The sequence below is a fragment of the Pelodiscus sinensis genome, chromosome 15, assembly GCF_049634645.1.
Source record: "Pelodiscus sinensis isolate JC-2024 chromosome 15, ASM4963464v1, whole genome shotgun sequence".
Taxonomy (NCBI): domain Eukaryota; kingdom Metazoa; phylum Chordata; order Testudines; family Trionychidae; genus Pelodiscus; species Pelodiscus sinensis.
Genome location: NC_134725.1, coordinates 9,446,236 through 9,473,142, shown reverse-complemented (window position 1 = coordinate 9,473,142; position 26,907 = coordinate 9,446,236). Strand labels below are relative to the sequence as shown.

The window sequence follows — 26,907 nt, the reverse complement described above, 5'->3', positions numbered from 1 at the left end:
GGGCACTGCCAGGGCACGCACGCTCCCAGCCACCCGGGCGCCCCACTGATTGACGCTTTGCTGTGTCTCTCTCCGCAGGTGGTCAAGGCCATCAATCGGGTGCTGCTCCGCAGGGTGGTCCGCCTCGCCGACCCGGATGCCGTCATCCGGGGATTCGGCGCCCTCGGCTTCCCCAACTGCGGGGGGGCCATCGACGGGACGCACATCCCCATCCGTGCCCCGGAACACCAGGCGTCCCGGTACGTGAACCGCAAGGGGTACTTCTCCGTCATCCTGCAGGCCGTGTGTGACCACCGGGGACAGTTGACGGACATAAATGTGGGCTGGTCCGGCAAAGCACACGACGCCCGGGTGTACCGGAACTCCTCCGTGTGCCAGCGGCTGCAGGACGGGACCTTCTTCCCCGACCGCCACATCAGGGTCGGGGACGTGGACATGCCCGTCTGCCTGGTGGGGGATGCCGCCTACCCACTGCAGCCCTGGCTCATGAAGCCCTACACGGGACACCTCAATCCCTCCCGCCAGGCCTTCAATAACAGGCTGAGCAGGGCCCGCATCGTGGTGGAGGGGGCCTTCGGGCGACTGAAAGCCCGCTTTCGATGCCTCCTCACCCGTCTGGACCTGGCCGAGCACAACATCCCTCCCGTGGTGGCGGCATGTTGTGTGCTCCACAATTTGTGTGAGCGGAAGGGGGAGGCTTTCTTGCCAGCCTGGATGGCTGAGGCTGACCGCATGGCTGGACACTACGGTCAGCCCCGCACCGCCGCCGTCCGGGAAGCCCAGCGGGGGGCCATCCGGATCCGGGAAGCCCTGCGGGAGAGCTTCCAGGTGGAGGAGGAGGAGGACTGACCTCTCCCTGCATGCCCCACCGGGGCCTTCTTCCACCCTACCCCCCCCTTCCCCTTTCCCCTCCCTACCTACTGTCAAATAAAGACACCTGTTTTTCCAACAAAAACGTCTGTTTATTTCACAGAACTGGGGTGGGGGAGGGAGGAATGAAGGTGGGAGAAGGGAGGGGGAAACCTGGGACGAGGGAGCTGGAAGGGGAGGGGAGGGAAGGGAGGAAGGGAAAGGAAAGCTCAGGGGTGGGAGTCTGGGTGCCTCTCCCGTCTCGCCACACTGCGGGTCCGGGGGCGTCGGTGGGGAATGGTTGTGGAGGGGGGGGCAGAGAGGACAGGGGGTGTGGAGGAAGCAGGAGCGGAAGCAGGAGGAGCAAGAGGGGGAGCAGGGGGAGCAAGAGGGGGAGCAAGAGGGGGAGCAGGGGGAGCAAGAGGGGGAGCAAGAGGGGGAGCAGGGGGAGCAAGAGGGGGAGCAAGAGGGGGAGCAGGGGGAGGAGGAAATGGAAAGCGGTCTAGCAGGCTCTGGAGGTGGCCTCGCAGGGCACGGCCCTGCTCCTCCAGGGCCTCCAGACTCCTCTGGCGCAGCCTGAGGTCCTCCTGGACCCAGTGGTCCTGGAGACGGAGCTGTCGGTCCAGGAACCGGAGATGCCGCCTCTGGTAGTCCTCCTGGTTCCTGGCTGTCCTGCTTGCCCGGGCGCGGGCGGCTGCTGCAGGCGGTGTGGTGCGCCCTGCAGTCCCCGGTGCTGCAGCTGTGGTGCAAGAAGACCAGCGGTCAATGACCCCAGGGGCCCAGGTGTGTGAAACCCAGCTCCCCTCTGCAAGGCCAGGGCCCCTGCAGGATCCCCAGCTGCTGCTCCGTGGTGGGCAAGGCCCAGGCGCACGGTCCCGGGGCTCCCTCTCGCCCCAGCCCCCCGTACACATAAGGGGAACACGAGGGTACTCACAGGTGGACGCCTCCCCGGCCTCTGATGATGCAGGCGAGCGGCTCTGTGGGGTGCCTCGGGGGTCCCGGGTCCTGGGAAGGCTGGCAGCAGGCTCCTGGCTCTCAGAGCCCTCTTGCTCCTCCTCGGTGTCCAGGAGCGGTCCCTCTGCCCCGGGGTCAATCACGTCCCGGGGGGCAGGGACGGCATGAGCCCCCAGGAGGCGGTCCAGGGCGTGGAAGTGGGGGCAGGCCTCCGGGTCAGCCCCTGGCAGGCAGGCCCGGGAGTAGGACTGCCGCAAGTCTTTAATCTTGCAGCGCACCTGCTCCCGGCTGCGCTGGTGGCCCCTGGCGGCCAGGCTGGCAGCCATGCGTCCATAGACGGCCGCATTCCGGTGGCTAGTGCGGAGATCGTGGACATTGGAGGCTTCCCCCCAAACCTCGATGAGGTCCACGATCTCCGCACTTGACCAGGCGGGCGCCCGCCTTTTGCGCCCCCGGGCAGGCTCCTGGGAGCCGCCAGGCTGGTCGTGGGGAGCAGTGGAGGGCTGGGAGCCCTCGGATGGCTGGCTCATTGTGTGGCAGGTGCAGGCTGTGCAGGCACGGGTGCTGGCAGCCTTGCAACTGGCACAAAGTGAGTAGCCAGCCCATGGCCCTTTAAGGGCTCCGGGGCCGGGAGGGGGGCAATAGAGTTTCCCTGGTGTTGGCCAGAGTGGCCACCAGGGAAACCTGGGAAGCCTTAGCCTCCCACTAGTTCGAACTAAAGGGCTACACAGCCCTTAGTTCGAACTAGCTAGTTCGAACTAGGCGTTAGTCCTCGTAAAATGAGGTTTACCTAGTTCGAACTAAGCGCTCCGTTAGTTCGAATTAAGTTCGAACTAACGGAGCGCTAGTGTAGCGCATAGGAAAGTTAGTTCGAACTAACGTCCGTTAGTTCGAACTAACTTTCTAGTGTAGACATACCCTCATAGACTAACCGAAGTGTTGGAGCATAAGCTTTCGTGGGCAAAGACCCACTTCATCAGATGCATGTAGTGGAAATTTCCAGAGGTAGGTATAAATATGCAGGCCAGAATCAGGCTAGAGATGATGAGGTGGATCCAATCAGGGAGGATGAGGCCCACTTCTAGTAGCTGATCTGGAGGTGTGAATACCAAGAGAGGATAAGCTGCTTTTGTAGTTAGTGAGCCATTCACAGTCTTTGTTTAATCCTGAGTTGATTGTGTCAAACTTGAAGATGAACTGTAGCTCAGCAGTTTCTGTTTGAAGTCTGGTCCTGAAGTTTTTTTGCTGCAGGATGGCTACCTTTAGATCTGCAATTGTGTGTCCAGGGAGATTGAAGTGTTCCCAAACAGGTTTTTGTATGTTGCCATTCCTAATATCTGATTTGTGTCCATTGATTCTTTTACATAGGGACTTTCCAGTTTGACCGATGTATATAGCAGAGGGGCATTGTTGGCCCATGATGGCATATATTACATTAGTAGATGTGCAGGAGAATGAACCAGTGACGGTATGGCTGATCTGGTTACCATACTGTCACTGGTTCATTCTCCTGCACATCTACTCTGTAAACTAAAGACAAAAGAGATGTGCTCCATACAAGGCCAAATGTTTGCTTTAAAGCAGGCACTTTATGGACTTCTCATGGGAGCATTGGGATGCACTTAGTCTGGAGGCAGGCAGGCCTGGTAAAGGGGCATCCAGGGCAGGAGCCTGCAGGTGGGAAGGGGGTGTTCGGGACATGCTGGGTCAGGTACTCATGGCTTCCTGGGACAGTGCTACTTTCCCTGCAGGGCAGGTGAGGTGGGGGAGGGACAGAGTGGCTCCTTGCTGTGTGTGGCACATGCCGAGTCCGTCACATGCAGCCTTCCAAGGACACTGGTTCCTTTTCTGTTTGTGGGGTGGGGAGGCAATGCAGGTTACCATGTGAGATAACAGTCTTCTCCAAATCACACTGAGTAATCAGGAGCATATGCTGACTGAATACAACCATAAACCTGGGCCTTATGCTGTACTGCTTTGTGATTCACTGATGCCAGACCACTTACTGGTGGGTTGGTGTGGGAAAGTGTTCTACTGTGAAGGGCACCGTAAGACTGGCCTCCCCAAAAACCTTGTGAGAAGGCTTAAAGAGAGCCTCATGGAGCTATGCAGACAAGACTCTTGCTCCATCAGCAGACAGATGAACAAGCTCTTTTGGGCCCCCATGCTGTATAGGCACAGAGTGTGCCGCACAATTGCTTTAACCCACTTCTAGTTAGACAAAGTTTGTAAACTTACAAGAAGTGCCCTTCCCTAGGTCGGTGCTGAACAAGGAGACATCCTGGGAGGAGGAGACTGGCTCCATCGTCAAGAACAGTTCCTGGCTCTCACTGATTGCCAGATGGCTAATCTCCTCCTCCTCCAGCCCCTCCATCACCACATTGTCCTCCATGCAGACTCCAGGCAAGTCTTGGCCAGACTCCACAACCACACTGGGGATGCTGGCCAGGCCGCCTCCTAAAATGACATCCAGCTAGTCATAGAAGCAGGACATGTGAGGTGCTGCACCACACTATTCGCTCTCCTCCTTCACCTTTATAGTAAGATTGGTGCAGCTCCTGGATTTTTACTCAGCACTGTTGGGTGTCCCTGGAATAGTTTGTAGCCCTCATGCATTTTGTGATCCTGCTGTAAATCTCAGCATTCCACTTGCTGGTTTGGAGCTCATTGAGGATGTCTTCATCTCCCCAAACCTCAATGAGGTCCAAGATCTCGTGGACACTCCATGCTGGTGCTCTTCTGCGCCCTTGCAGATGAGCCCATGGGAGCTGTAGTCCTCAAAATCATTATACTATGGGTCAGATTGTTGGAAGTCCTATCCGCATGTGCCATGGTGTGATGTTCATAATGCTGGCCACATGGGAAAGGCCCTGTTCCTGGGCCTTTTTGAGCTCAGCGTGAGAGTAGTAGAGGCACAAGTTCTGGCCACAGTGGTCTGTACATACTTTTCTCAGAGGGTCATGTAGTCCATATCCCTTCTCAGGGGGCTCGCTGTGCTGCAGGTCGATAGGAATCTAGGCATAGTTGCAACACTAGATACCAGTCCAGGTTCACTCCAGCATACTCCTTGCTCCCACCTCCCTGGACTTCTACCTACCAAGCCTTTCTCCACATCCTTCAAAAGCTTTTCTATTCCCTACTAGGGGACTGATTGCAAAGTTTTTCTACCCCCATCTGTGCCACATTTTCTCTTCTCAGCAGCTCTTTTTCAACATTAATTCGTTTTGCCCCATTCCAGGTGAAACCAAGTGAGTTAATTAGCCTCTCCAGTCCCTTAACTTTCACAACCTGTGTACAGTAGGAAACCCACCCTACCAAGTTATACCATAATTGCCTATTGCAGGGTTTCTTGCACCTTCCTTTCTAATATATGGCACTGGCCACTGTTGGAAATAGGAATTCCCATACCAAATCAGGCCTATGGTCTATCTAGTCAGTGTCTATCTTACTATAAATAACAATAAGATTCCTTTCCCTTCCCTTGCTCCTCAGATCCCAAGATAATGAGTGTCATGTAAAAACCTTGATAAATAAAATACGCCATATATTTGACCCCAGTGCAGACCCTTCCCCCGATCTGGTGCCATAAAGGGATCATAAAGCTACCATAGTCTTCCCCAACCTGAAGGAATCCTTTAGTGTTGTTAAATTGGTGTAGCTGTCTGTCTGCAACTGTCATGCCCATGATGTGTGGTGTATGACTAGAGCATGCTGTGTGAAAGCAATCTTAGCCATGTAAGATAAAGCAGCTCTGAAACTCATGCAAGGGGCCAAACCAGACTTGGCTGTCCTAGAAAATACAAAAGGGACATCCAGCTATCTTCCTTTCTCCCCCTCAGGTCCTTCATTGAATGCAGCTTGGTTGTACTGGGTTCAAAAAAGTGGTGTTGGTGTTCCTTTAAAATTAAAGGGGGAGAGTGAAAACAGATGGAATGATGGCACCTGAAATTCTTGTGACACACTGGGAGATCAGAGAGAGGATTATCTAAAGGGATAGGTATTGAAAAGAATTAAATGGGGAGGAAGGCAAGAAAAAAGGAGGGAGGAACAAAGAGGAGAAACCCAAGTATGTGAGGGAATGTAGAAAAGGGTTAAAGCAATTGAAACCAGAGGAAGATTTGAAAATACAGCTAGAACCTAGAAAGAAATACAACAGAGTCTCTACACTAAGAACTGTTATCCAGATTTCAGTGTTATAGAGTAATATGGCTTTTTAAAAATAAACCTTAGGTAGCAAGGATAGCCACATATTACACAAATATTCCTGGATGGCCATGGTTAGGGAAGCCCATGCATATTTAACTTTCTCCCAAGAGCAAATTTCTGAGCTAGTGAGAGAGAGGACTCTAAGTTTGCCCCAGATCAAGCCCTGCCCCCCCTCCCCCGTAGTGCCAGCCCCCAGTCCTCAATATTAGCCCTGTTCCCAGAGACCCCCACTGCCTTCATAGTCCCACCAGTACTAGCCCCATCCCCAGACTCCCCCTCCCCCCCCAGTGCCAACTTTCTCTCCCAGACACACCAGTGCCTCCCAGCCACCAGATAAGCACTGTTGGCCAGGTTGCAGCTGCTCTAAGGCTGCTGTGCTGGGCTTAGCGTGGTCTTCCCACCACACAGCGAATTGCTCTTCCACATCCGGGAGGAGACCCCAACCCAGTGCTGATTCGCAGGACATGCCTCTCCCAACAACCACAGTGAGAGGAGAGATATTGGGCAGTGTACCCCAGCCCCCAAAGCTGCTGTGGCCCAGCAGCCAGTGGCTCATGGTCCGTGGACAGGCAGTTGGGAACCGCTGCTTTAGCACACTAGCTCAATCATGTGTCAAATTGGGAATTACACTCACAGCTCAAAGGGTAGATCTATCCTGAGGTCCACTCCTCCGAGCAAAGAATCCAAGTAGGTAGAGTTTTTGGAATGTAATTCATATTCCTCAATCTGATCTTGCCAGCTATGCCAAGAAGCTGCCTTGCAGATCTTCATCTACTGGGAAAGGACAGTATTTTAGCAGCAGAATGGTGATGGAAAGCATCCTTTATTAATCCATTTAAAAGAGTGACATAAAACAAAGACACTTCTCTGTATAATCCCCAGTCTGCTTGGGTTAGTCATATTTTTAATCTGAGATCTGGAGAATGTCCTCAGCTTCTTCTGTACCAAATTATTTGGATTTGCCTTGATAGGAATGACTTCACTGCTGATAATTACACAGAAGACTAGAGTTCAAGTCATGATACTTTGAGCATTTGTGCCTCTTACACCTACTTCTAACTAAAACTATTTGGTCTGTGACTACTAAAAACACTCAATATGACTGAGTTGAGCATTGTCAAGATGTAGCAAACTTAATGCCGGATTAAAAACAGTTAAAAAACAATTATTTTTCCTTCTGGAGTAGATATCTGCTCATACTGTACCATACTGGGGAGGTTTTTATATTAAACAGTAAGAGACTGACCTACATTTTCAGAACAGTGGCTGCAGTAATATATTTAATTAGGATATTGATGCCCTAGATTCAGCATACAAAACTAAACACAAACGTGTATGTGCCTTCAATGTATTTTCTGTGCCTTCTGATTTACATATGTATTTACACAATCCCCAATCTTTGATAGTGACATTGCCTCAGTGGCTATTGCTTTTTTCTGGCCACAATTTTCGTTCCCTTTCTACTTTACCCCCAACAAAAACTTTTAATGTATTAAATTATTTTATGTGACCATAAATCACTTTGTTCCAGCATAGGTGACCACCAATGCAGTATATAAAAAAATGTCCCTAATTTGGTGCCTAACATCTTGTAAACTTTATTAGAAAAAATGAGTAAAATCTCCTTTTCAAGAACTGATCACATATTTTGAAATGTGTGTATGATTTCAGCCTGTGAGTAAAACATTGTGGAATGGCGTGCCTTAAACATAAGCTTTGTTCTTTTTTATTTTTCACGCCAATTGTCCTTTCTGTTAAGCACATATTTTTATAGGACATAGCTTGAGTGCAGAAATACAGGAAATATGCCAAAAGATTATCTTAAAAATAATTGCTTAAGAAACTCATGTTTAAAATCCCACTGTGGGAGGACAAGCTTCCAAAAAAGGTTCCATGTTCTTGCCTCCAACCTCCCACATCTTCTGAAGAATTTATGCAATTGCTTCTCAAGAAAATTGACTAAAAACCTGATGAGCTCCAGCCAACCATAGCAACTCTAAGGCCAGATTTTCAGAACAGTTTGTCACCCAGCTCCTGTTACATCGGCATCGAAAGAAGCAACCAGATTTTCAAAACTGCTCAGGACTCAAAAGGTATGTTTACATAGTGCAAAAAAAAACCCAAAGATGTCAATCTCACAGCCCATGTCAACTGACTCAGGCATGCGGGCTCATGGTACATGGGTAAATATATCAGCGTACATTATAGAATCATAGAGCTGGAAGGAACCCCAAGAGGTCATCAGATCTAGTCCCCTGCACTCAGAGCAGGACCAAGGACCATTTAAACCATTGCTATGTCATGTTCAGGCTTTGCTGGAGCCCAGGCTCTGAGACCCTTCCCTCCTCGCTGGGTTTCTAAGCCAGGTCCCCTGGCCAAACCCAAATGTCTATGCTGCTAGTTTTAGGCCTGGTTCACAAGTCCAAGACAGTTCACCCAGGCTCTCAGACTTGCGTAGGCTACATGTGCACTACAGCAGGGATTTACAGTCTGACACTGATCCACAGGCAGCTGATTTAGCAGGTCTAGTGAAGAGCCACCAAATCAAAAATAGATCGCTCTGCAGTTGACACTGTTACTGTACTTAAGATGAGAAGAGTAAGGTAAGTAACCGGGAGAAAGGGGTAACTGGTGAGAAGATACACGGTGGCCACCAGCCACGTGACTCTCTCTATCCCTGGGAAGGACCAGAACAACCCTCTCCACCACCTTCCTGTGCTTCCCCATGCTTGTTCCACGCCTGCCCCATTTCCCCCCAAGGCTGATGTGACCCAAGGGACTAGCAGGGCTGGGATTCCAGCACCTGCAGCTGGGATCCAGCCCCCCAGCACTCACTGTCAGCAGTGAGGGAAGTAGAGCAATGCAGCCCCAGCTTGCTCTGTTTCCCCAGGATGCATCACTTCACCTCCTACTGCTGAGTGCAGGGACAGTCCCATGCCCTCCCCTGAATAATGCAACCAGAGGAGCAGAGTGAGCTGTGGACTACATTGCTATGCTTACTCCACCCCGATGGGGAGAAAGGGAGGGAGGAGGGGCAGACCACTGTTGCTGATAAATACGGGAGGGATGGAACTTTGCTGTGGGCTCCAGAACCCCACACTAGCTCCTAGGCTATCCAAAGGCTCTGACCCCGCTGGCTGCTGGTGGCCCCCAGCCCCACTGGCTCATGGCGGTTTGGGGTGCATATGTCCCCTTGTGTTTAACTACGTGTTACAGTTTGGCATGTTGTCGTTGTTTTAAATGTGAACCTATAATTGTACTCTACTAGTGTGTATACTACTGCACTCTGTGATGGAATCAGAGCTGTTTTTTATGATTGCCACTAAAAAGTGGCAATCTTAGAAAAACATCCTGTCCTCATGTAGACTATCAGTGGGGAAAGATTTCCTGTTAGTCCAAAGAGGTGTTTGTATATTTATTGAGTATGTAGTCCAGAGTTGGATTCTCTGTGCCTAAGTGTTAAATTTAAGTTTATAACCACTGCTTGTTATGTATGCAGTCAAAAATGTGTTTTATTATGTGAGTTAAAAGGAAACTCCTGCTGCTAACGTGAACTTTTCCAGTGACTTTGTTCACTATCCAGCAACAGCTTGTGCCAAATCCAAAATTTCATCAGTTCTGGAACTTCATGGTTCATGGAGGAAAAAAACCTACTTGAGAAGCTAACAAAATCAGTATTAGTGTCAGCTGAGCATTTTATTCTAGAACTGAATAACAGGACAGAAACTGAACCTATCCAAATGTTCTGTTTTGTAACTCTTTCATCTGGTTTAAATCTGTTTCAATGTCATAATTGTAGCATTTAAGGCAAGAAGGAAGCACTTGAACATCATCTGACTTCCTCTATAACACAAGCCACCAATACCAGCCAGCACCTGCTTGCTAAGCCTAACAAACAAAATTAGACCCTAAGTATCACAGCCCACAGGAGACTAAAATATTATGTGCCACACTAGCGACCGACATGCCCCAATGCCTGAGGCCTCTGCAAAGATAAGGAATTGATTAAGTTAGATATACCCAGATAATCGTGGTATATAACCTGCACTGCATACTGCAGAGGAGGAAAAAATAAACCAAGGTCATGCCACAGTTTGACTTGAGGGAAAATTCCTTCTTGATCCTTTGTGAGCCATAAAGTTTAGATATACTGGTTTGTTCTGCAAACTAAGGAAAATATATTTTCTTTCTTCCCTTTTCTGTTTTAGAGATTGTGGTCTCTTCAGATGGGAGCACGATAAGTTCTTTCAAATTGTACTAGCCAGTCAGTTTCTTAAAGGTAATAGCCAAAATTTTCTAAAGAACCTATGAATTTGGGTTTGTACTTCTTGGTACACATCTATTTGAAGGTGAAAATAGGCAGAAGTCAGAAGAATATTATTCAGTTTGCAAGCACAGACATGTTAACTCTTGTTGCTCAAATAGGTAGATGTCAACAGTAGGTTTCCCGGTGCAAATCTGAACACTGTAAAAACCCTTTTGAAAGCTTGGGCTATATAATGGATTAACTTTTGTTTTAGGATTAATGCATGCTAAGATCTAAAATAAAATTTACCTTAAATGTAGAAAATTGCATCTCTGCACTTTATTTGTAAAAATGTTAGAATTTATTTCCTTCCCTCACAACACAACACATTAAATGTGCCCCCAAATAACTCTGATGTGCTTTTCTTTTTATTAATTATTTAAAAGAAACAGATGTTGAATCATTTTAGGCGTCCAGTAGTCCCTCACTTTGGGCACAGGCACATTTTGAGAGAGAGGACAGAGGTGGAAGCACCATTTCAGATTTTGGTGTGTGGAGAGGGACCTGTGCATGCCACAATAGTAGGGAGGGCAGAGTGAAGACATGAGGTTGGGGCAAAGTGAGGACAGCAGCTTCAGCAGTGTTACTAAGCATGTTCAGTACAAGCCAAATTGTAAATGCAGGGGAGGAAAGGAACCAAGCCACATCACCTCTTTCAAGGGGCTACTAAGGCAATTAAAAACTAGTTTGTTGACAAATAGCTTAGCAATTAGCTAACAGGAGTGTTGTATAAAATAAAAACATTAAATGACTATTAGATCTATTCTAATACTATCATATTCTGACATCTTGTGGCAAGTCATTTAAAGGACACTGGTTAGGCTTAAAATTTCAATGTATATTCTTACTTCATTACTATTCAGAGAGGGAGAGTCACACAGTCAGGATTTCCAGGCTCTATCTCAGCTCTGGGAGGGGAGTAGGGTCCAGTGGGTTACAGCTGGGAACATGTACTTTGGGTTCTATGTAAGAACATCAGAAAGCCCATATTGGGTTAGACCAATGGTCCATCTAGCCCATATTCTGTTTTCCAACAGTAGCCAATGTTAGGTGCTTCAAAGGGAATGAATAAGAAGTGATCCATCCCCTATCATCCATTCCCAACTTCTGGCAAACAGGCTGGAGATACTATCCTGGCTTATAACCAGCCATTGATGGACCTATTCTTCTTGAATTTATTTTGTTCTTATTGGAACCCTGTTATAATTTGGGACTTTCCACCATCCCTTGGCAATGAGATTCACAGGTTAACTGTGAAGAAATAATTTATTTTATTCTAAATTGTCTGCTTATAAATTTAATTGGGTGACCTTCTTGTGTTCTGTTAGTAAAAGGACTCAGGTTATGGGTCTAAAAAGAGTGTACTTATTTAGGCCTCGGCTGGAGCCCCAGCTCAGAAACACTGCAAAAAAGGAAGGTCTCAGAACCCTGTCTCCAGCCCAAGTGTGAATATATACCCTGCTATTTTTAGCCCCAAGGCATGAGCCCCACAAGCCTGAGCTTATGTATCTGGGCTCACAGCCAAAAATTTTTGTTTTTTAAATTACAGTGTACACATTTCCTAAAAAGAAGTTCAAAGGTTCTATATTTCCATGACAGTATGTTCTGATCTATGCTCATGATTTATTTGTGGATCTGTTATAAGGAATGTCTTTGACATTTGGGACTTTGCACTAGAGAGGCCACATATAGGCCACACATAGGCAGATTTTTGCCACGTTTCATATTAAGAATTCTAAATATGTCCTGTTTGAGGTAACAATAGTTCGAGTGGTCCCCGTGGATGCTCCACTCTTGGTGTCGGGCTCGTCCCAGCGTCACTGGTTGGAGGTTTTCAGTAGCAGTTGTCAGCTGGACCATGCGTGCACGGCCAACGTCTTGCAGCTTTCGCACCTTTGATCGCGCGGTCTGGCTCCCGTCAGTTCCTTTCAACTGTCCTTGGTTGCTGGCAGAGCTTCCCTGCTCTCCTTAGTGATGCTCAGCTTCTGTGTATAAACAGAGTTAGTATAGTTAGAGCTTCATGTTAGGATAATGGTTAGCAATAGTTAGTTAGTAGTTAGTGTTTAGTTGCTAGATATTTAGTTAAAAATCTTGAAATTGACATGCCTGGCTCCTCAGGCTTTAAAAAGTGTTCCCGTTGCTGGGAGGCTATGCCAGCATTGGATGGTCATGCGGCTTATATCTGCTGCCTGGGGGAAGCTCACATCCCCCACAAGTGTGAGCACTGCTTGAAACTTACATCAAAGGTGTGGAGAGAAAGAGAAATGCGCCTGAAATTATTTTTGTTTGATAAAGTGCTGCAGCCTTCAAGCAGCATTCTGCCACCGGCTGCAATCAATACAGGGTCACAAAAGAGAGGCACTTCATCCCCTGGGCCATCTTCAGTGAAAAGAGTTAGAGCGTCTCCCACTCACTCTCTACCTGCTGCACTCTCGACAAGGGTCAGCAGAGGGGATGAGCTGGGCACATCAGGATCCACTCCCGCTGCCCCTAGAACTACTACCGGGGCCATGGTGAAGAGATCAGCTGCCTCAGCACTAAGAACAAGTGCCATGCTGGCATGGAAGCCAGCATTGGCACCGGCACTGAAAGCCGCAGGAGAAGTCAGCTCAGCCCTGCCAGCCTAGCTGACAGCAGCGGAGGCACAGCAGAAGCCGGCACCGGGAAGGCTCAGCACCGCCAGCATAGATGGCAGCACTGGAGGCGCCGCAAGTGCCTCAAGAGCCGCGCAGACAGAGGGCTTGGCACCGCAGGCACAGCTAGGGGCATCGGAGACGCTGCAGGCACCGGAGGCATTTCTGGCACCAGAAGTATCAGCACGGGGGGGCCAAGCGAGCGCAGCAGAGAACCATGGCACTCCCCAGCACTGATGGTGCATGACAATGGAGAGCATGCCCGGCTGGACAGCGGCGCGGCTGCAGCACCATGAAAAGCCACTTGCAAAATGACCATGCACCTGTCATCTCTCTCCCCATCTCCAACTTTCTCACCAGCACCATCTCCTTCACCTCCTAGGCACTATTCTCCCACACAGGAGGCTAGGTACAACTGCAGCACTCGAGGGTCTTACTCACTGCGGTGCAGCCCTCGACCTCGGAGACACCACATGTCACCTCGCCACCGATACTCACCATCACCGGCAAGGTGCTCATCTCATTTGCCGTGGTCACCGAGGCATTCTCCTTGCACAATTTATTATAGACATCATGGCAGCATTGCATCTTCCAGATGATTCTCCCCAACCTATTCTGACCATTATCATGATCGGTGCCACAGATCACACAGCTACTCCAGTTCCCGCTCCTATACTCGATCTGAATGCTGCTGCCACTCCCCGGACTATCAACACGTCCCAGCGGGAACACACACACAGCAGAAGGAATACCTGTCCGCACTACTTTCAATCAGTCCTCAGACACAACTACAACAGTCCGATCCTGAAGAAGGACAGATATCTGGGGCTGAGGATCAGCCTGAGCACGTCACTGACAAACCAGATTTCAGTATCTTCTATTAAGGTGGTCTGCCCTCTAGATGACCTGAGACAGTTCCAGGAACTGTTTAAATGAGTTGCTGAGACTCAGGAGGTACAGCTAGCAGAGGTGCAAACAAGCAGCATCGTCTACTGAAAAATCTTCTTCCACAGCAACGTTTGAAAATTGGTCTTCCAATCGATGAGGCGATCATGGAGGCTGCAGACAAAATATGGCAGACACTAGCCTCGACAACCCCGACAAGCAAATGAGTAAACAAAAGATATTTCGTCCCAGCCAAGGGCTTTCAGTTTCTCTTTAATCATCTGCAGCCTAATTACTTGGTTGTGGATTCAGCTCAACAAAGGTTGAAGGCACCACAATTCAAAACTATTGAGCAGACAAAGAGGCAAAGAAACTCGATATCTTTGGCAGGAAGTCCTACTCCTCTGCCACCCTACTTCTGCGCATAGCGAATTATGCTGCCCTACTTGCCAATCATAATTTTGATAATTATTCCAAATAGACTGAGCAGGCTCAATATCTTCCAGATTCCAAGAAGTCGATCTTAAGGTCAGTAGTACACAAAGGTTATACTACATTGAGGGCAGGACTTCAAATTAAAATGAATGTTGCGGACACAGCTGCACGCTCTATGGCCACAGCCATTTCCATGCATAGATTGTCCTGGCTAGCAACAGCGGGAATCCCCAAAGAGCTGCAAGGCAAGGTGGAGGACCTTCACTTTGACAAACACAAGCTGTTCTCGGAGAAAACAGATGAAATCCTCCACTCTGGGAAAGATTCTCATACAACCTTACACGCTTTGGGGACGTACACCACACCGTTCAGGCACAAGCGGTATTATCCATACCAGAGGAGATATGACCACCAGTATCAGAGGCAATAGCAGTGCCCATATGAGCAGACATGTCCAAAACAGCGATCCCAGCGCAGATGGCCTCAGCCTGTACAAACGAATAAGCCATCATTCGCAAAGCAACAGGTTTGACTCCTTGGTCGAGGGCATACAGACATCTCACATCGTTGCAAATCAACATCATGTTCTTCCCTTGTTCCACCATCGGATATGGCCCTTTTATCATCAGTGGGCCACAATAACATCCGACCGATGGGTGTTGGAACTGATGACATCCGGATTCACGATTCCACTCACCTCTGTTGCTCTTATTACCCCACCAACCCCATCCCTTTTCAGGGACCCATCTCACGAGGAACTCTTACGAGAGGAAGCCCACCATCTTCTCTCCATCGGGGCAATAGAGAGAGTTCCAAATCAGTTCAGGGGAAGGGGATTTTACTCCCACTACTTCTTAATTCAAAAGAAGTCTGGAGGATGGAGACCCATTCTAGATCTGCGAGGACTGAATCATTACCTCCAGAGACAGAGGTTCAAGATGGTGACACTAGCTTCAATTATCCCATCGCTCAACAATGGGAATTGGTTTGCAGCCCTTGACCTGCAAGATGCTTATTTCCACATCGCCATTCACCCAGCCCACAGGCGATTCCTTCAGTTCACTATAGGAAGTGATCACTTTCAATATCGCATTCTACCCTTCAGTCTGGTGGCCTCTCCAAGGGTTTTTTCAAAAACACTTGTGGTTGTGGTGGCACATCTCCGTCGGATGAACGTGGTGGTATTTCTTTACCTGGACGATTGCCTCGTGAAGGGCAGAACATGGCAGGAGGCAGCATGCATGGTCATGTTGACTGTTCAGACTTTCAACTCCCTGGGCCTTGTAATCAACGAAAAAAAGTCCATTTGGGATCCTACTCAGAACATAAAGTTCATAGGTGCCATGCTCAACTCTATTACCGCAAGAGAGTACTTACCTATAGAAAGATTTCATGCAATACAAGACCTCGTGACTGTGCTAGTCGATGCTCCCTCGGTGTCAGTACACGCATGAAATTGATGGGCCATATGGCCGCTACCACTTTTGTAGTTCTTCATGCCCGGCTACATTTTTGATGCCTCCAGCACTGGCTAGAGTCCATGTACATACCTTCAAGGCACAGCATCCAAAAGATAGTGGTGCCCCCAGCCTATGTCTGCAAGTCCCTCACATGGTGGACGAAGCCTCACAACCTCATAGTGGGAATTCCATTTCATCGGCCACAACCTTCCTGCCAAATAACCACAGATGCTTCCCTCATCGGTTGGGGTGCACACATGAATGAGGGGAAGGTGCAGGGCAGGTGGTCGGACTCCAAAAAAATTCTCCACATAAACCTTTTGGAGCTGAGAGCTATTTTTCTTGTATGCACTTTCGCACCTGTATCATAGGCACTGTGGTCAGGGTGTTGATAGAGAACATTGCCACAATGTATTATACCAACCGGCAAGGAGGAGCGAGATCACATTCCCTGTGTGCAGAAGCAGTCCGTCTGTGGAACTTCTGCATCCAAAATGACATCACCATCACAGCGTCATACTTACCTGGCTCCAGCAATACAATCACAGTCTCTCTCAGTCACCAATTCCCTCTGGATCACGAGTGGGAAATATGAGCAGACATCCTTCATCAAATTTTCCACAGATGGGGAACACCTCTTATAGATCTATTTGCCGCTCTATACAACAGGAAATGCCGATTTTTCTGCTCCAGGGCAGGAATCAGGAAGGGATCACTGGGGGATTCACTGTTAATCAGCTGGAAGGGATCACTACTTTATGCATTCCCTCTGACAGTACTCAGACCCAGAACACTAGAGAAAATCAACGCCAACTCAGCACGAGTAATATTATTGGCCCCGGCATGGGTGAGACAGTCCTGGTATCCATTCCTCCAAAGGATGTCCGTGAGACCGCCATATCAGCTTCCCTCCCTATCAAATCTCCTATCGCAGAATCGAGGTTCTGTCCTTCATCCCAAACTAGGAACTCTCCACCTGACACCCTGGTTCCTGATTGGCTCAAAACAAACGAGCACCTCTGTTTGGAGCAAGTGAAGGCACTTGCAATCCTGTTGCACAGTAGGAAATTATCTACCTGAAAGACTTATCTGACGAAGTGGACTAGATAGGCATGGTGGTGTTGCAACAGTCATACTAATCCTGAAACAGCTGCACTCCATCGAATCCTTGATTAAATTGTTCATCTGCAGGGTTTCAGTCTGGCGATCTCTTCTCTGAAAGTACATATGGCAGCGATTAGTGCTTTTCATCATCCTATGGAAGGATTCTTCGTGTTCTCCCACCCAACTACTAAAAAGTTTCTAAAAGGTCTGACTAACCTCCACCCTCCACGGAAACCACCTACCCCTTCATGGAACCTAGATTTGGTACTCGATTCCATGATGTATCCTCTGTTTGAGCCATTAGCAACTGTGCCATTTCGAATGTTAACAATGAAAGTAGTCTTTCTACTAGTGATTACTTCTGCACATAGAGTCAGCGAGTTGGCTGCACTGATGGCAAATCCACCGTTCACAGTGTTTACTAAAGAGTCGGTCACATTACACTTGCATCCAACATTTATTCCAAAAGTATGTTCTTTGTTCCATCTCAACAAACCCATTGTATTACCATCTGTTTACCCTAGACCTCACTCATCACAGAGGGACACCTTATTACACACCCTTGATGTGCGCAGAGCACTCTTGTTCTATATCAATATAACTCGGGACTTGCACAGAACAGACAGACTACTAGTGTCAATAGCACAACGATCCAAAGGCAGCACGCTTTCCAGCCAGCGTATTGCAAAACTCATAAGCACATGTATTACCACCTGTCACGCTACCTGAAATAGACCTCTTCTGTCACAACCAAAAGCTCATTCCATGAGGGCAGTAGCTACATCCACAGCCTTCGCCCGTGGAGTGTCTCTGGAAGATATCTGCTAGACGGCCATGTGGTCATCAAATACTACCTTCATGTGACACTATGCAATCGTGCAATGTTTAGCCAAAGACTCAGCTGTAGCCTCTGCAGTATTATCAATTGCAGACAAACATTAAGTCCAGAGCGCTGTCTGGGTACTGCTCTACAGTCACCAAGAGAGGAGCACCCACGGGGACTACTCGAAGAAGAAGACGAAGTTACTCACCTTCGTGCAGTAATGATGTTTCTTCGAGATGTGTCCCCCTGGGTGCTCCACGTCCCGCCCTCCTCCCCGTTCCAGAATTTGTGTCTTTCTCGTTGCAGAGAACCAAGTGGTGAGAGGAACTGATGGGAGCCGGACCACGCGATCAAAGGTGCGAAAGCCTCGAGACGCTGACAGCGCACGCGTGGTCCGGCTGACAACTGCTACTGAAAACCTCCGACCAGTGATGTCAGGACAAGCCCAACACCAAGAGTGGAGCTCTCACGGGGACACATCTCAAAGAAACATCATTACTGCACGAAGGTGAGTAACTTCGTCTTATTTGTAGAAGCTTTATATGTTAACATTCTGTTTATCCTGAAGGCTGAAATATTAAGATTATGATAGTTTTCTTTCCCAGATTTCTGGTTCCTTGGAAAAGTACAGATTTGCCTCTGCTTTTAGACAACTCACTTTTCCACAAGATAAAACTGCACACTAATCTTTTAAAATTGACCTTGACTTCTATTAATTTAAAATTATAGTATAATCGAACACTAGAAGTGGAAGACCATCAAGAGGTCATCAAGTCCAGTCCCCTGCCCTCACAGCAGGACCCAGTACTGTTAGATCATTCCCGATAGATGTCTGTCCAACGTGATATTTAATATCTACAGTGATGGAAATTCCCTAGCTTCCCTAGGCAATTTATTCCAGTGTTTAACCACCCTGACAGGAAGTTTTTCCTAATGTCCAACCTAAACCATCCTTGCTGTAATTTAAGCCCATTGCTTCTTGTCCTATCAGTGGCCAAGGAGAAAATTTTTCTCCCTCCTCATTGTAACTCCCTTTTAGATAATTGAAAATTGCTATCATGTCCCCTCTCAGTCTTCTCTTTTCTAAACTAAACAAGCCCAATTTTTTTCAGTCCTCCCTCATAGCTCATGTTCTGTAGGCCTTTAATCATTTTTGTTGCTCTTCTCTGGACCTTCTCTAATTTCTCCACATCTTTCTTGAAATGTGGTGCCCAGACAGGACACAGTACACCAACTGAGGCCTAATCAGTACAAAGTAAAGCAGAATAACTTCTCATGTCTTGCTCACAACACTCTTGTTAATGCATCCCTGAATCATGTTTGCTTTTTTTGCAACAGCATCACACTGTTGACTCATGTTTAACGTGTTGTTCACTATGGCTATGTCTAGACTGCATCCCTCTGTAGACAGAGGGATGCAAATGAAGCACATCGAAATTGCTAATTAAGCCGGGATATAAATATCCCGTGCTTTATTAGCATAAACATGGCTGCCGCTTTTTTCTGACACAGAGTTTTGTCGACAAAAAACGGCAGTCTAGATGCAGATCTGTCGACAATAAACCCTTTTTCGACAGATTCTGTATTCCTCAAAAAAATGTTGACAGATCTGCGTCTAGACTGATGGTTTTTTGTCGACAAAACTCCATGTCAAAAAAAGTGGCGGCATGTTTATGCTATTGAGGCACGGGATATTTAAATCCCAGCTTCATTAGCAATTTCAATGTGCTTCATTTGCAGGCCTCTGTCAACAGAGGGATGCAGTCTAGACACAGCCTAGGACCCCTAAATACCTTTTAGCAGTACTGCATCCCAGACAGTCGCTTCCCATTTTGTATGTGTGAAACTGATTTTTCCTTCCCAAGTGGAATACTTTGAATTTGTCCTTATTAAATGTCATCTTGCTTATCTAAGACCATTTCTCTAGTTTGTCCTGATCATTTTGAATTTTGACCCTATTCTCCAAAACACTTGCAACCTCTTCCAGCTTGATATCATCTGCAAACTTAATAATCAAACTCTTTATGCCATTGTCTAAATCATTGATGAAGATATTGAACAGATTCGGTCCCAAAACAGACCCCTGCAAAACCCCACTTGGTATGCCTTTCCAGCATAATTGTGAACCATTAATAACTACTCTCTGACAATGGTTATCCAGCCCGTTATTATGCACTCACATTATAGTAGCCCCATCTAGGTTGTATTTCCTTAGTATATTGATAAAAAGGTCATGAGAGACTGTGTCAAATGCCTTGCTAAAGTCTAAGTATACCACATCCACCACTTCTCCCTTAGCCACAAGACTTGTTATCCTATTAAAGAAAGCTGTCAGATTTGACATGATTTGTTCTTTGCAAATCCATGCTGGCTGTTACCTACCAATTTATTTTCTTCCAGATGTTTGCAGATGAATTCCTTAATTACTTGCTCCTTTATCTTCCTTGGCACAGAAGTTAAACTGACTGGTCTGTAGTTTCCTAGGTAGATCTTATTTCCCTTTTTATAGGTGGGTGCTATATTTACCCTTTTCCAGTCTTCTGGGATCTCTCCAAACTTCCATGATTTTTTCAAAGATGATAGCTAAAGGCTATCGGCTCCTTGAGTATTTTAGAATGCATTTCATCAGGCCCTGGTGATTTGCAGACATCTAACTTTTCTAAGTAATTTTTTACTTGTTCTTTTATTTTAACTTCTAAATTTATCCCATTTCCACTAGCATTTTCTATGTTAGGCATCCCATCACCATCCATCTTCTTGACGAAAACTGAAACAAAGAAGTCATCAAGCACCTCTGCCATTTCCAAGTTTCTCCCTCTTCACTGAGCAATGGGCCTACCCTGTCCTTGGTCTTCCTCCTGCTCCTAATATATTTGTAGAACATCTTGTTACCCTTTATGCCCCTAGCTAGACTAAGCTATCTTTGTGCATTTGCCTTTCTAATTTTGCCCCTGCATACCTGTGTTGTTTGCTTATATTTATCCTTTCTAATTTGTCCTAGTTTCCATTGTTTATATGATTCCTTTTTGATTTTTAGATCATGTAAGATCTCCCGGTTGATCCCAAGAGTCTCCTACAATACTTTTTATCTTTCCTTGACAGTGGAATAGTTTGCTTTTGGGCCCTTAATAATGTCCCTTTCAAAAACTGCCAACTCTTTTCAGTTGTTTTTCCTCCTGGTCTTGCTTCCCATGGAACCTTACCTACCAGCTCTCTGAGTTTACTAAAATCTGCCTTCGTTGAAATCCATTGTCTCTATTTTGCTGTTCTCCTTTCTACCATTCCTTAGAATCACAAACTCTATGATGTCATGGCCTCTTTCACCCAAACTGTCTTCCACTTTCAAATTTTCAACCAGGTCCTCACTAATTGTTAAAATCAAATCAAGAACAGCTTCCCTCCAATAGCTTTCTCAACCTTCTGAAATAAAAAATTGTCTCCAATGCAGGCCAAGAATGTGTTGGAATATATGTGCCCTGCTGTGTTAGTTTCCCAACAGATGTCTGGATAGTTGAAGTCCCCCATCACCACCAAATCCTGCGCTTTAGATGATTTTGTTAGTTGTTTAAAGAAAAGCCTCATCTATCTCTTCTGCTTGGGTAGGCAGTCTGTAGTAGACCCCCTAGCATGACATCAACCTTATTGTTTATCCTTTTCAACCTAACCCAGAGACTCTCGACAAGTCTGTTTCCTATGTCCATCTCCACCTCAATCCAAGTATATTCGCTTTTAATATATAAGGCAACACCTCCTCCCTTTTTTCCTTGCCTATCCTTCCTGAGCAAGCTGTACTCTTCTATACCAATATTCCAGTCATGTGTATTATCCTGCCAAGTCTCTGTGATACTATGTCATAGTTGAGATTATTTACTAGAACTTCATGTTCTTCCTGCCTATTTCCCATACTTCCTGCATTTGTATATAGGCATCTAAGATACTGAGTTGATTTTGCCCCCTGCCCTCCAGTTCTGCCTTCTCCCTCCTTAATCTCTGCCATTATATCCCATACTCTCTCTCATTTCTGACCCATCTCCCAGGTCTCCATGTTTTTCACTTACCTGTGAGCTTTGGTCACCTGCCCCCATCAAACTTAGTGTAAAGCCCTCCTCACTAGGTTAGCCATTCTGTGTCCAAATACTCTCTTCGCCTTCCTCAAAAGGTGAACCCCATCCCTGCTTAGTAGTCCTTCTTGGAACAGCATCCTATGGTTAAGGAAGCCAAAGCCTTCCTTGTGACACCATCTTCGCAACCAGGCATTCACCTCCAGGATGCACCTGTCACTGTGTGGGCCCCGACCTTTGACAGAAAAGACTGAAAAGAATACCACCTGCACTCAGGAGCAGCCCGAGTCCGGCTGCAGTAGCTGGCACCACAGGCGGAAGGCGCAATCAGTGCCCCTGCCTGCACGGCCGTCAATGGCCATGACGTAATCATCGGGTGCCCGGGCACCCCGTGATGTCATCATTTGGCGGCCTGGGCCAGCGGCATCCTAGGCGACCACCGAGTCTGCCTATGCTCACGGGCCTCCCCTGCCTGCACTCCAAACTCCTTCACCTGTACTCTCAGAGCCCTGTAGTCACTCTTGATCTGCTCAAGGTCATATCTTTCAGTATCATTTTTGCTCACATGGATGAGTAGCATGGGGTAGTAGTCAGAGGGATGGATAATCCCCAACAATGCCTCTGTAACATCTCAGATACGGGCCCCTGGCAGGCAGCATACCTCCAGAGATGACATGTCAGGGTGAAAGATGGGTGCCTTCATCCCCCTCAAAAGTGAATCTCCAACCACCACTACCCTGTTTCCTCATTGCAGTGGTGGCTTCAGACTTCCCAGCCTTGGAGGTACAAGTCTACTCCTTTTCTGCTTTAGTCTTAGTCTTTTTTAATAACAAGTACATTTGTTGCCATAGAGCCCTATGTTTGATTTTGATTTTAGTAAATTAGGAGTACCTAGAGTCTTAGAATAAAATTCAAATCTATGATTCATACTGCAGAGTTGTATCCCATTTTCTCTAATTTTTTCATGAGTAGAACATATGCATGCAGAACAAGAGCAAAACGTGGAATATTGTGCATTAATTAGTTCTGGATGTTCTCCAGTCATTGTCCTGCTTTGTTTCTTTTCATATTTTTGTCCTCTGTCTGGACTTTTAATGTCAATCTATTGTAGGTTCAAAATGGGGGTATTGATTTCAATAGGAGAAGGATTTAATTAATAGTATTTTCCTCAAACTAAGATGACTGCTTGATGTATTTCCCTTTCCATTTAAACCTAAATAGAACAGGGAGGCTGAGCTTCAGATGCTCCCTGATGTGCATGCAGTCATTTCTTAAGACATTATTTTCATTTAACTAATCAGAAAACATTTGTATGGAACCAGCAGTTATTACCTGTAGTTTTTCACAAATCTTCTTGTGTCAGTTTATATTCTGATTGTGTATCTGCTGTAAAGTTCCAATCTTGGAAGATATTAACCTCCTGGAGGCCTGACTCAGACTGCAAATTTAAGTATGTGTGTGGGAGCGGGGCCTATGTTACAAGTTTGTGGTGGGCCCCAAAAAAATTATGCTTGGTAATAAATCTGAGCCTACTCAGATAATTATCCAAATGGCAATACTCAATGCAAAAGATGGAGGTTGCTGCTTTGCATCTGGTTTCTGTGTTCAATTTAAAAATGCAGAGATTTGCCTTGCAAACTGGTCCTTGCATATCTGTTACCTTTACAAAGAAAATTATGGATGCTATGTATTATCTAAAGAAAAAGACAAAAGCCTAGGAAGATCAACATTTTTTTTGTTTGTTTTTTATTTCCCTAACTTCCTTCTTATTACTGATTTCCTAACCCATCTATTCTTCAGTGTTGTAGTGTTTAGTTGCACAGCAAAACTCCATAATATCTATTGAAAAGGGCATAAACAAATGCATACTAGAAAGTACTGATGTGTTGGATTTTGTTCTTGCATTTGTTGTTGTTTAACTTGTCCTCAAACCTATATGAATGGATGCTAGGGCCAAGAATCAACCTATGTGGGTATGTCTACACTACCACCCTAGTTCAAACTAGGGTGGTAATGTAGGCAACCGGAGTTGCAAATGAAGCCCGGGATATGAATTTCCTGGGCTTCATTTGCATCTCGCCGGGCGCCACCATTTTTAAATGTCCACTAGGGCGGACTCCGTGCCGCGCGGCTACACGCGGCACGGACTAGGTAGTTCGGACTAGTCTTCCTATTCTGAACTACCGGTACACCTCGTTTCACTGGGTCAGAAAAAATCCATACTGGGTCAGTCCATCTAGCCCAGTACCCAGTCTTCTGACAATGGACAATGCCAGAAACTCCAAACGAAGTGAATAGAACATGTAATAAGTGATCCCTCTCCTGTCATCCATTTCCTTTGACTAACAGAGGCTCGGGAAACCATTCCTTCCCATCCTGGCTAATAGTAATAACTAATAGCTAGGGGGCTGTGCCGCCTGCCTGCTATGCTTGCCAACCCTCCTCTTGGCTGGGGAGAGCCCAAGGCCAAGGTTCCCTTGCCCCAGCTCTTCCATCCTCCAATCTGGTTGCCAGGGAGGGCCCAACTCCATTCTCAGCTCTTCCCCCATTCTCCCTGGCCATCAAGGAGGGCCTAGCTCTAATGCTGCCTTGGCCCCGGCTTTTCCGCCAGGCAAGACCTGGCCATAGCATGCCAGCCCTGGCTCTTCCCCTAGCTTCTGGGCGAGCTGGGCAGATGACACAGCAGCTCAGGCTCTCCTTCCAGCTGCCAATCAGGCTCAGATAGTGGAGAGGACCCAGCCCCAGCAGCTCCTCACCGTATGCGCAGCTGGAGTAGCCTATGAGGAGCAGCTGGCCCAAGCAAGTGATTGAGGGTGGACATGGTGGTGGTGCTGCGGGACGCAGGAAATTTGTTTTGAATATAAAGAGAGATTTTGAAGTTGCCCTTCATTGCCTTATTCAGTGTAATGCAGCTAACAAGACAAAGCATTAGTGTCATTAGATCAGTGACTATCTGTTTTGTCTCTGTATTGTACCAAGAGTGAGTTTGCATGTGCATGCGTGTACACACACACACACAGCTAAATTAAATGTGTCATAGCTTTGACACAGATTAAATAAAAATCCATCTTCCATATGTACCTGCATATCTTATCAGAAAGCTCTGCCAATGTTTCAGGGCAGTTTGGGGAAGGTGGTTGTGCATATTAATATTGGTTTGGAAGCTGCTTCCTAGAAAGAGATGATCCAGGTGCTGCAATTTTCTTCAAGATATGTGGGAGGAATTAACTCTTATAATGGGAAGCTTGCATGCAAGTTTGTCCAGTCAAACTGAGCCACCTGGGTATCAGGTTTAAAACTAATAAAAGAAAGTTCTTCTTCACACAGCGTGTAGTCAACCTGTGGAACTCCTTGCCAGAGGAGGCTGTGAAGGCTAGGACTATAATAGATTTTAAAGAGAAGCTACATAATTTCATGGAGGTTGGGTCCATAAAAGGCTATTAGCCAGGGAATAAAGTGGTGTCCTTGGCCTCTGTTTGTTGGAGGCTGGAGAGGGATGGCAGGAGACAAATCACTTGATCATTGTCTTCGGTCCACCCTCTCTGGGGCACCTGGTGCTGGCCACTGTCGGTAGACAGGCTACTGGGCTAGATGGACCTTTGGTCTGACCCAGTACAACCGTTCTTATGTTCTTATGTTCACCGTGACAACTTAGAACAATCTCTATCAGCACAAAAGCTTCGCCAGGCTCCCCTTGACTAGAAATGGCAAACTGGGGCCAACGACAGCCTCAAGGTTCTATGCACCCTTTTGGTAAGTTAAGCGGCACGGACCCACTAATGACTTTCCCAACTCGGGCCATCGTGTACTGAGACACATTGCTATAAAGTTAGCCAGTCCCCAGGCTGATCATGGATGGGACTGCCCACACAGTTCTCAGCCTCCGGCAAGATGAAAATCATCATGTCAGGGAAATGCAACCCCCTCTGGCTGGTTAAGGAGAAATGCCGATGAGAAACAAAGATGTCACTTGTTTTCCTCATCATTAGCCAGTTTAGCTTCCCTCAGACCACGATGGAGGGTCTGAGTATGGATTGCAAAGCAGGAAAGAGATAGGAAGGGGATTCCCCAAGTTCAGGTCATGAAAAGAGATGTAGGGAGGAATGCGGCTAGTCCATCACAATCAATCTCGGTGTCACAGCTAATCTCAGCAAACAGCAGTGATGAGCAGGTGGGCGGGATAACACCTTCTGTTGAGGGAGGCTTCAAAGGTTTATCCTCTTTCCTGGGTTAGGAGGAGCTTTTCAGAAGGCTCATTGCAGCAGCTGCTAATCTGTGCCACTTTCTACAGCTGTCTCCTCACTCTTTGCACTTTAAGGCATTCAAACAAGGCGGCCAGACTCAGTCACCCTTACAGAGCAATTTAAACACTGAGCAGTGTCATTGGACTCAGATGCCTAGTGAGCAGTGGTCCCAGCTATATCACTCAATTCTTTCATATCCTACAAGAAGTTCCTTTTCCATTCACCTCTCTGGAATTCATGTCTAATAAATGTTCCTTAATCTGGACAGATAATGCATCCCTTAGAAGCATCACCTTTTGAGAATGGACATAGAATGTGATCCACAATATGGAGGCGGGAATGAAGGGTTTTGAGGCAGGTTATTTGGATTTTAAACGTCAGATATTTATTCTCAATCTGTGTGCTTAGAAGTTTTTTTTTAAAGAATAAAAAGACATAATTTTTGGTGGGTGTGTACATGCTTTTAGCCAAAACATGTCTCAGTATCTCTGGCATAGGCTTTCTGGGCACCTATAGCTTCAGATGCAAGTACTTGAAAGATGGGTAGTGAATGCTCTGAAACAGAATGAGGAAAAGGAACCAGAGTTTATGCTGGAGAATCTCGCAATAGATCTTCAAAAACCAGAAGCAAGTATAATCTCTTTTGCATCTCTTTCAAAAGATCCACTTAAAGTAGATATGTCCCTATTCTCAGAGGGCCTAGGTGCCTCACAATCTTTAATGTATTATGCTTTCTACACTCGAGGCAGAGCAGTCAATGATTCACCTGTGATCATACAAAAAGTCTGTGGCAAAGCAAAGACTTAAACCGGGATCTCTTAAATATCTGTAATCACAGAGACTTGCAATGTCCTGTGGCTGGAAACTGGAGCCAATGGGAACTGTGAGGCTTCCTGGCTTCAGACACTGTAGGTGATCAAAGAAACATGGGCCCCCCCCAGCAGTGT

General features: G+C 46.8%; 2 protein-coding genes across 3 annotated transcripts in view; one reads left to right on the top strand and one right to left on the bottom strand.

Annotated features, from left to right (window-relative positions):
• BICDL1 (BICD family like cargo adaptor 1) overlaps positions 1 to 26,907 on the top strand; it is a 176,988-nt gene that overhangs the window by 101,448 nt on the left and 48,633 nt on the right. The gene's annotated exons all lie outside the window — the stretch shown is intronic.
• On the bottom strand, positions 892 to 2,650 carry LOC142818468 (uncharacterized). The gene is made up of 2 exons (XM_075898122.1): positions 1,784 to 2,650; positions 892 to 1,588 (listed from the first exon to the last, which is right to left on the bottom strand). Exons 1-2 carry the CDS (start codon positions 2,331 to 2,333, stop codon positions 1,080 to 1,082), a joined length of 1,059 nt encoding a protein of 352 aa, XP_075754237.1. The 5' UTR covers positions 2,334 to 2,650; the 3' UTR covers positions 892 to 1,079.

Bases quoted from the DNA above. Each gene is read 5' to 3' on its own strand.
- LOC142818468 (XM_075898122.1), bottom strand. From the start codon at position 2,333: ATGAGCCAGCCATCCGAGGGCTCCCAGCCCTCCACTGCTCCCCACGAC. The intron at 1,589-1,783 runs GTGAGTACCCTC...CTTGCACCACAG, and splicing joins GGCCGGGGAGGCGTCCACCT to CTGCAGCACCGGGGACTGCA.